General features: G+C 40.9%; 1 protein-coding gene across 1 annotated transcript in view; it reads left to right on the top strand.

Moving 5' to 3' along the window:
- Positions 1-1,494: 1,494 nt before the first annotated feature.
- Positions 1,495-10,496, top strand: part of LOC121950523 (protein arginine N-methyltransferase 8-B) — a 28,932-nt gene continuing 19,930 nt past the window's right edge. Inside the window, exons 1-3 of the mRNA XM_042496551.1 lie at positions 1,495-1,697; positions 7,431-7,676; positions 9,451-9,606. Coding sequence (XP_042352485.1) covers positions 1,629-1,697; positions 7,431-7,676; positions 9,451-9,606 — 471 coding nt within the window. The 5' untranslated portion in view covers positions 1,495-1,628. The remainder of the gene's footprint in view (positions 1,698-7,430; positions 7,677-9,450; positions 9,607-10,496) is intronic.

Genomic DNA, 10,496 nt, shown 5'->3' with positions numbered 1-10,496 from the left:
TGGCAATGTCTGTTGGTTCAACACTTTGGTCCACACAGGCATGTTTCAACAAAAACTGGATGGGCTGCCATGTCATTTTATATGGTAATTCATGTTTCCCAGAGGATTAATTCAACTCTATATCTATCAGTGCAACCAGCTTGTTGACATACAGTATGTGATTGTTATTGAAATATCTTCACAACTATATATAACTATACAATTTTTTAACTGTTTTACTGAGTAATAATTCTTGTTGTCAATTTTCATTAATTATTAACATTCCTAGACAGAACACATATTTACATAATGTTTGTATCCATGTTTTCGTGCATAATGCTGGTGCTTACAGGTATTTGTGATGGTGTGTGATGGCACGAGGTGTGGGCAGCAATTAAAAGTATCTGGGCAGGTTTCTATCGCTGCTTACTGCCTGGAGACTGTCTGCCTACCCTTACTGCTGAATAATGTAACAAGTGGTGAGTGGTGTGGGTGGTAGAGAGGGATGGCCTCTCCTCAAAATAGACTCCAGTGCAAAAGCAGAAGACTTCAGAGTCAAGAAATACAGTAGCACACGCGTAGTTATGAAACAGTTCTGTCAGCAACAGCAGTCTGCAGTCATGTGTAAAAGCACTGCAGTTTGGGAGGAATCATAGGTGTTAGGAGTACTGGAACAAGATATCTCAAGAGACCATCCTGGTTAAGTCAAGGTCAAGTTTAAAAAAAAAAAGCTGTTTTATAAGAGAGACATGGGTGAAGGGAGCTATTAAAGGAAAGTGTGTTGAATGTGTGTGTTGATGTTCTGGTTCATCTCTGGAGTGAGCAAAGCAGGTGAAGCATATAACAGGCGTGCAAACAGCAGCCAGCTCTGACACTGGAGTGGCCACTTCCCCACATTATCTCTCTCTGTCAGTGTGTGTGTGTGCGTGTGTGTTTGCAACCTGAGCACAGAGCGTCCTCGCTTTTCAACAGGGGGAGTGAGTCGACTCCAACTTTCTCTGGGCAGGCGGGCAGGCGTTCAGCACTTTGCGAGGATGGAGAGCGGGATAAAAGGAGCTGAATTCCAGAGGAATTTCATAAAAAAATGAAAAGCATGGAGAACCATTAAGGGTGGCGTGTGGTAAAAAGAAATTCGCGGGGCACGTTTTCTGTGCGTGTACTCGGCGGCATGTCTCTCCACTCTGTGAAGCAGCAGCGGATCTATTTTTAGAAACATTGTTGCGGTAGAGGAATCAATCAAACTGGCGCTAAAACACTGTTTTCGTGACAATCTGCTGCTTTTACTGCTGCAATCTTATCAGACTCTTATCTGCGCTTGCCGGGTCATGGGGACAGGACGTTGCATTTCTATCTATCTTATCTCAGCTGATGCCAAATGATGCCTTTTCCTCTCATGCTCTCCAGGAACGGGTGGACTGCAAACTTTTGCACCATGGAATCAACTGCACTTTATGGCAACAGCAATGCTTTCGAGACCTCGTGTAGTTTGTGTCTTTTCCCAGTCTTAGAATTTATAAAGAACATTAAAATTTGGGGATGTGAATGAGAATTATTTAATTATAAATGAGAAAAACATTGGGAAACATATTGTTTTCTTATCCACTTTACTTCTATCAAGTGTGAGCACTATTTTTTATTCGCTGGCTCCTATGGGAATTAAGCACTCGTCCCGCTGTATGCTCCTCAGGAGAAAAATGGCGGAGTCTGAGAGCATAGAGGTAAGTGTGACAGACACCTTTGATTTTAAGAAGTACAAATTAGATTGCTGTCAGAGTCCTGAATGCATCCTGCAGCATGTGTTGCTACCTTTGGCAGAAGTTGCAGCTCGAGCAAAATGCGGATAGGATGCTGTCCGGATAGTGAGACAGCAGTTAGGCTTTCTGCAGGGATGTTTAGCGCCCAGATAAAACAGGCATTTTATGCAAAGCAGGCGTCAGGCAAGTATTTCCAACACTGAACATCCCCTTGCTGATCCTATTTTCTTTTTTAAGCTTGTAGCTCCCAATGAGAGTAGCTCCCAATGTGTTTTGCAGGGTATTCAGTGTGAGGAACGATGTGATTTTACTTTTATTTTACCAGAACAGCGACGGGATGTTCTGTCTCTTCCTCAATCGTTCACGGATAGTGAGCACTCAAGCAGCATCTTTTTAAAAAAACAAATCGTACTATTTTTTTGATACCTTTGCGCAGAAAGACCCAGTTCTAATAAGGGAAATGCTATGAGTTTGATGAGGCTGAACGGGACAGAGGATGCTGCCGCTTCGCTGCGCGCAGAGCAGAAATACTTGCGCTGTCCAAGGTACTGCAGCACCTTGCAGGGGAAACGCCGGGACTTGATGAGTGGAGCAGTTTTTGAGGGAAGTAGGGTAAGCTAAAGGCGTGATGCGTCTGCGACCTGCAAGTCTGCATTATTGTGGGGTTCTGAATGGGGATCCCCAGGATGCAGAAAAATAGTCTGCAGCACTCCCCAAAAATCGAATGCATTTTCCCAAATACACAATATGTTAACAAAAAATCATCCACTGTGGGTTTTTTTCTGTGCCATGAATTTAGAGAAGCACAATATGAGCCAAATGTTTCATTAAGTGCTGTGCCACATCTGTGTTCACAATGTGACTGAATGCTGAAGGAGCAGTGCTGGTAAGCGATTCTTAAAAGTACCCCGTGAAGTTGAAGACAGCCTCATGATGCCACCTTTACCCTTTGAAACCGGAGCAAATTGGCTGACTTTTAAAAAAAAAAGTAAAAAAAAAAAAAAAAAAGAACTATATCTTTATCCTATCTATCGATCTATGTATCTATCTACCTATCTAGATAGATTGATGTTATAACATTATTTCAATTATAAATATAGTTTCTGGACATTTTATCCTACGTTTTGAATACTTTTCATACAATCCTCCTATCTTTTTTTCTTTTAATTTGTGGGATATTTCTTGCCAAGTTGGACTTTGCCTCATTTTTACCCATGTTTTTCAAAAAAAATATAACAGATTTGCTCAGGTTTCGAAGGGTCAAATAGACTGTTAAAGGTGTCTGAACACAAGACAAGAAAACTGATGTTGATCCAGGTTTCAAAGGGGTTAAGTTTTCAGTTTTCATTAAAAAAAAGTTGCCTCAAAGCAAGCTTATTCATGGGAAATGCCATGCTCAAAGTCTCAACATTTTATCAGTGCCCTTGCATCTAAAGGCAGCAGGCGCCAAGAGGACACTGGATGGATCTCTGCTTTCCACTTCTCGCTGCTGCTTTGGAATATTTGTTCTCAGAGGCACCTAAGTGGCGTAATGGCAGAGGACCAAAGTGATTCTCTTTCCTGATCTCTTTTGACCTTCTCACAGTAAAAAGCCCCTTAGTAGTCCATTATAGCCTTTAAGTCATCTATACCTTTCTCTAAACATGCACTGAAACACTCATTTCCACTTTGCCCCACTAATCCACCTACTGACGCTACCCCTGACTTTCAGCAGGAACACAAACAGGGGTCATCTTCAACAGTCAAACAGGTACAAAGTGACTGTGTGTCCCCTCATACCATAAGTGCCAATTGACTGTCCTTCTCAAATAACAATTCTCACCTCTATGTATGGACAAAGATCCAGTCTGAAACACAACCCCAAATGTGTTTATCTGTCTGGGAGGTCAGAGGCAAGGACGTGTGCCACCCTCTCCTTCCTGTTTTAGGAGCTCTCAGTTACACTCACTGCAGCTGCTCTCCTCTGACCGTACTGCACCTCAAGTCTTCTTTAATCTTTCCATTAATGACGGCCCGCAGTGATTTCTTTTTTTTCTGCATTGCAACTTTTAGAAAGTCCCTGATCGATTCAGTATTAATCTTGGCAGCCTTAATCACCCCTTCTGTGGCCCTGTCTTGTAATTATTGACTCTTTGAGTGTTGGCTCAGAGCCAGATGTTTGTCAAATCCTGTTTTTTTTTTTGTTTTTTTTTGCTGCTGCTGTTATTTATTTTTAGAAGGTGCCAAGTTTTCATCCGCAGTCTTTACACCTGGGAGCATATGCATATCATAACCAAGCTTTGGGTAACTTTAGGTCAGTTGCTGGGTGGAAACACGTTTGGTATTTCAGTTTATAAAAATGAAGTAATACATCTGTATTAAACACATCCTCAGGCAGTTACAGTAAAGCCTCCTTGACGATCCATATCATTAAAATGTGAGGATATCGTTAACAGAAATAGTAGGTTAATATGTTGCTGTACTGATGTGCCCCCTCTTCACATCAGCATTTTGGCTTAAAGGATTAAGAGAAGTTCAACAGTTGGTCTTCTCTTTTTAATTACAAATTCCGCACATTGCCTGTGATCTTTTATATAACAAACAATCAAAAACTCTATTAACATTAGCAGGCAGACACACTGATGTTTTCAAATGTTCTCAAGCTGCCTGCTGTAATGAAATACTTGTACAGCAATAGTTTGTTATTTGGGTGAGATGAAAAATTGACTTTAAATAAAAAATATTTTGTCAGCATTCTCCATGAAACTGTATTTGGTTAGTTAAAAGCAAAAATGTTAAGGTCATCTAACTTGTATTAGAGTGACAGCGGTTGTGATCAATAGGAGATATTTGAGCTGAACTAAAGTAAGTCATTTATATTATATGAAATTAAAAATATGTTTGCCAGCTACATATTTTACGTGTCCTTGTGTTTGTTGAAGTAAAACATCAAATTTGAGTTCAGTTAATTAAAACATTAGATTTTCATCTGATGTATATTTTAATAGTAAGGATTGACATCAGGTTCCATACAAATGAACTGGTTCTACCTGACAAGTTTTTGCTATTTCCTTTTTCACAAACATAGTACTTTTAAGCTTTTGTTTCTCAGAACTGTATTTTCTTTTCAAACAAAGCTTTTGCTTCAACACTAATATGTGTACAACTCAACTTCAGATCCTTTAAGAGCAGGGTGCAGCACTCAAATTATTATTACTTAATTATTGCTTTTATAGCCCAGTCGAGAGCATTTTAGTATTTCCAAATTTAGCTTTGATAATTTTTGGATGTTGCAGCTGTAGTCAGTGAACTCACACTTGAAGGCTAACTGGGCAGCAATGAAATAAGCCGTCAAGTCAGCACGTTCTCTTCCAGAGTCGTCACATATTGCCACTTTCTGGTGCACTTTTGCGTCTAGATATTATGCTCGAGGTGTCCTTCTGCATCTGCTGTTGACATTCTGGGATGTTGCTACCATGATATCAACAAATGATTACATTGCTAGTGGTTATATTTCGGGGAAAAAAAGCACATGGCAACCAATGCCGAAATGTCAACAAAAGCACATGCTGGCAGGATGTTTAGGATTAGACAAAAAAAGCACATGGTAAGGTGCAGATAAAGTTGCATTTCAGAAAGTGCAGGTTTTGTTTAAGAGTAGGCTGGTCAATTTCAAGACACAAGAGTCTACAGTCAACTAGCAGCTCCGTAAATAGGGACAGCAGTGCATTGAACCAAATGCTAACATCAGCATGCTAACATGCTAACAATGGCAATAGTAACTTGCTGGGGTCAAGCCTATGTTCTCAGAGTCCTATTTCTCTTGATATTAACTATAACAGAGTGGTACAGGCTAAATTCACAGTTCAATTGCAAAATCACAAAGGGAGATGGATGTTTCAAATGCAGTTTGAGTAGAAAAAATCTGTTCACTGATATCAATGTCTAAATTCAAGAAAACTGTCTTGTCCATCAATTTTAGGAGGTAAGTTTCAGTGAGTATAATGACACCAGTAGACTAAGCTATTGACTAAGGGGGAAAACACTGTAAATTTGACCCATCAAAATACATTGCCAAATAAAAATCTTAAACTGATGACCGCACAATGATTTTAGTCAGAAAATCACCAAAGTCAGTAGGATTCATCCTGTGAGGAACAAACACGTCTGCACATAATTTAATGGCAATCCATCAGATAGTTGTGGGGATATTTCAGTCTGGACCAAAGTGGTCACCTGAATGGCTGATAGATATTGCATGCAGCTTGTATCATGCATTAGTGAACACCTGATATGTAACTGGCCCAGGTCAGCTTTAGTACCATTGCACCATGTTGTGACCAGTTATTATCCCACATAATTGTCTTGGTCACAATGTCCCAGTCTGTGGCATTTAAGCCCAGCAGGAGAAGATGGGACACAAATAAATACCATGGCCATCTTAAAGTGATAGATACAGGTAAGAAGAGTATGAGGGGGGGGGTCAACTCTCACAAACACGGAAAATCGATTCCCCTGACAGAAATCCTACTTTAAGTCCACTCGATCCATGTTCCACACAGTGCTTCAACTTCATCTAATAGCAAGGTTATCCACCATATTGACTCTGTTATAAGGCCAGCCTTGTTAGATTAAATTAAAGGATAAATGGCAAACTTTAAAGTGAAGTTTAAGGTAGGACAATTATCTGCAAATACCTGATATCAAAGTTTTAGAGTTAGACTTGCTTCTAAGATAAACACGTCCCTGCAGTCCTTTGCCTCAACAATAATGATGGAAAACTGCTACTGAAAATCTGAGCAGCCTCAGTCGATGGTGAAGATGTGGCACATACATGGAAGCTATGAAATATAAAGTAGCAAAATTAAAACGTGCAAGAAATGGTTTCACTTCCAGCAGCAGCATATGTTAGTATGCTGCAAAATCGGACTGTATAAATGCAAACTGAAGATGCAATAACTGAAGTGGAAATAAAAGTGAAATACTTGAATTCTAAAATTACAGTATTAAAGGTGCACAAGAAAATATGTGTTTTTGATTATGTTAAACCTTTATTAGCTTTACTGAGATACAAGCCTTTCAATGTGTTTTACCAGATTAAAAATTAAATATACTGTTATGATACTACAGCATCACTGTCAGCACCATCTATTTTCGTCCTTCTTGCCAATCATTTATTTTTAGAAGGCTGAAAGTTGGAAGGAGAATAAACACCAGAATGGTTTACTGGCTCAAAACTAAGATGCTGGGAGTCCGTTTCTTCATCTCTCTTTCTGTCTCCGTCACAAACCAACACACACACACACTAACACACACCATGGCTAGACCTGCCCAGCTGGCCATAGAGGTGATAATCAGGGCATTATGGGTGTACCGTCTGTGCAGGGCAGCGCTTTCTGGCCATCTTTGCCTTCTGTTGACAGACAGGCTTCATGTCAGTGATCAGAGTATTCAGACTCAGCGGACTCAGTGAACTCACCATGCTACCTCATGGAACAGCAGACTGACAGATGAGCTGAGAGCCGCGACAGCAGATGAAAGTGGGGGAACGGCTGATGAGTCTAAGCCAATCACTGCCCATGAATGCAAACTGCACCCTGTGATGCCAAGTTGCTGTTACATCCTCGTTTTGTTTCTTAAGTGATTTGAATAACAAAAGCACAGAGGCCTCAGCCTCACTGAAGTGTTTTTTCTTGCTCTTTATGTCTCTCTTTCTAGCAACCACAGCCACAGCCGCGGCCAATCCGCATAATTCCGTCCCAGTCGGCGCAGCCCACCTCGTTGCCCAAGCCGGTGCCTTCCATACAGCATGCCTCACGGCCGCCTCTGCCACCACACACGCCCCATGCTGCCAGCCTCCCTAGCTGTCCTGGGCGGGGGAAGATGTCCAAGTTCCTTAGCCCGGAGGACATGACCTCACGGGACTACTACTTTGACTCTTATGCCCACTTTGGTATACATGAGGTACGCCTGTATGTCCCATCACAGTGAGAACCACTGGAAAATCGCCTGTTGGCTTATTCCTGTATCTGTTGTGTTTATGTCTGTTCCTGTCAGGGATAATTAGACAGATGAGAAACATGAAGGGTGACTGTTTTTGACTAACAGTCTTAAGAACTAGAGCCAGAAACTAAAAATCCAGTTTCAACTTTCAGGACAAGCAAAGGCTCTTTCACTGCCTGCAGTCAATGCGTGATCCTGTGGAATATGCACCTTCCTCGAAACACTCATTAATCATGATTATAATCCAAGCTCTGCATACATCTGCAAAGGTTTGCAACAATGTAAATTCCCAAATAATGTCTTTTACGATATATATCCACATATTTATACTGAAGTGTATAAAAACTGTCATAATGCTAACAACTTGTTTTTCACATTACTCAAGATGTTGGGTCATACCAATCAATATTTGGAGATGCAATAGATCCCCATTGAACTGAGAGATATCTCTGCAAGTTGGCTTTTAAATGGACAGCTTGCCTTTTCACTTCTATATAAGTGGCTCAGATAATAAAGTTAAACTGCAGACTCCCTGAACCATCTGTGGTGTGGTTTCCCCCTTCACCTCTAAGACAGTTATTTTGTTCTTAGATCTTAGCAATAAACTCTCTGGATAAAATGTCATCATAACCAACAAGGGTAATGGCTAAATTACAAATATAGTTCCCAAGTTGTCAAAAAAGATCTCTTTTCCATTAGGGGGGCTCTTAAGCATTTCCCATAGATTCTTTCATAGTTTCCATTAATATATTTTGAACATAGATCAAAATCAGGCAAAAGACTCAAATTTGCCAAGCATTCCAGTACAACAGTAAAAAGCCACACTAAAGCTTGACTATACTCCAGTAATAGTGGACATTGCAGACAAAATTTACATTATGCAGACCCTTGTGGCCAGTCCGAAACCATGAATTGCCCTGAATCATTAGAACACCCTTGTTTTCTGCTAACACTTGTTTCCATTTCATTTTCCACATGCTTCTTATTGCTTTTTCATAAAGCACTACCAGCCTCCCCCTGTTCTGGACTACCTCATAACCTATGACAACAAAATCCTGTATGTCATAGACGTTTAGAACCATGGTTGGGTTAACAGTAAGTCAATCCCATCAAAGAACGTGAGGTCTGAGCCCTGCCTGAGATAAATTTCTGCCTGAAAGGCTTAACCCAGGGCATATGCCCTCTTTATACCCTGGGCACAGTGTGTCTAGACTCGATGGAGAGTGGCGCAACTTTGATTAAAGTATTCTTCAATCTTTGAGCTACAGTGAGCCATTATCAAAACCCTTTATGTCTCTTATATTTTGCACTTTTCAAGATAATATTGGAATCTTTTTACATTTCAACAGCTGCATTATAAAGAGAGGTGTTAAAGGCTGCTTAAAAGAGCATGTTCCTTGTGTGACCTGTGAGATGAATTTTTCATATTTTTGGAAAGTAGGTCAGGTGTATTTCTTGTCACTTCTGAATATTCCTCACAGTCACACATGCATGTACTCAGGCTAGAAATGCAGACAGGCTGAGCCTGGAGGCTCATGAGGCTTATTCAGAAACACCAGCTATGGATTTGAATATAGAACCATAATGCTCTGACATAATGAAATAAGATTAAGTGAAGGCTGAGTGTTATTTGTCACAGCTCCACTGCATATCATCCCCAACTGTCCAGCCAATGTTTTTAATTAGTTAGCTGTGTCAACATCTTTCTTATATTATTTGTCATGTGCTACACCAGGAGATGCTGAAGGACGAAGTGAGGACGCTCACCTACAGGAACTCCATGTACCACAACAAGCATGTCTTCAAGGACAAAATAGTGTTGGATGTTGGAAGCGGGACCGGAATCCTGTCCATGTTTGCAGCCAAGGCAGGGGCAAAGCATGTGTATGGGGTAAGATGCATTTAGCTTTATTATACTAAACCAGCAGGGTCTTATCACTGTAGAGTCCAGTATGCAAGCTGCTCACACTGTTTATGTACTCTTTATGTTTGACTGTCTCTCTGCACATACATGTTAATTATTTTCATCAGGCTGCCTATAATCTTTGGTGGAATATCTCATGTGACAGGCAGGTGATAAGTGTGCATGGCCTCTCAGGCAGGTTGACAGCCTGAGCCGTAGCGACTTAAGAGCTCTTCGGTTATCGAGTACTGGAGCAGAAGTAATTGTTAGTCAGGGCATGTCTGAGAATATATGCTGGATACACAGCGCCAGTTTGGGATAACCACGTGGAACTTATTTTTGCTCCAGACAGCATGTGTTTGCTTCAGGGGAGGAATGATTAACTTGGAATTGCCAAGAGACTTGTTCTGAGCTGCTGGTTGACATTATGCGTTTATATATGTGTGTGACTTTCCCGCGCGTCTCGTGTTTGTTCCCTTTCTCTGCTGTCTTGCTCAGTTCCTCCATACCTCTCTTTGTACTTTAAACTGAAATATCAACTTCACTTTGTGCTCTACCTCACACTAGTGTTGCTTCTGTCCATCTGGAAAGGATTTATCCACATAAATGGGGCTAAAATTTCAGGGATTCAGTTCACCTCTGACTTAGATGCTCCCAGTTTGAGTTCTGCCCGATATCTTAATCATACCTAAGCTCATAAAGCTCCATGTGAGCAATGGGCTTGCAAGGTGAAGGTCTGGGCTCTGGGCCAACTAGAACATCACTCTGTCATGTGGACCTCGTTACATACAAGAGAAAAAGTTATAACTTCTATTGTGGTTCCACTGAGAACCGATGAAAGACTTTAGTGCTGACTTCCACATGTGTCGGAGCCACAT

This window comes from Plectropomus leopardus, chromosome 11, assembly GCF_008729295.1.
Source record: "Plectropomus leopardus isolate mb chromosome 11, YSFRI_Pleo_2.0, whole genome shotgun sequence".
NCBI classification, from domain to species: domain Eukaryota; kingdom Metazoa; phylum Chordata; class Actinopteri; order Perciformes; family Serranidae; genus Plectropomus; species Plectropomus leopardus.
The sequence above is the reverse complement of the archived record's forward strand: the minus strand, read 5'-3'. Positions and strand labels throughout refer to the sequence as shown.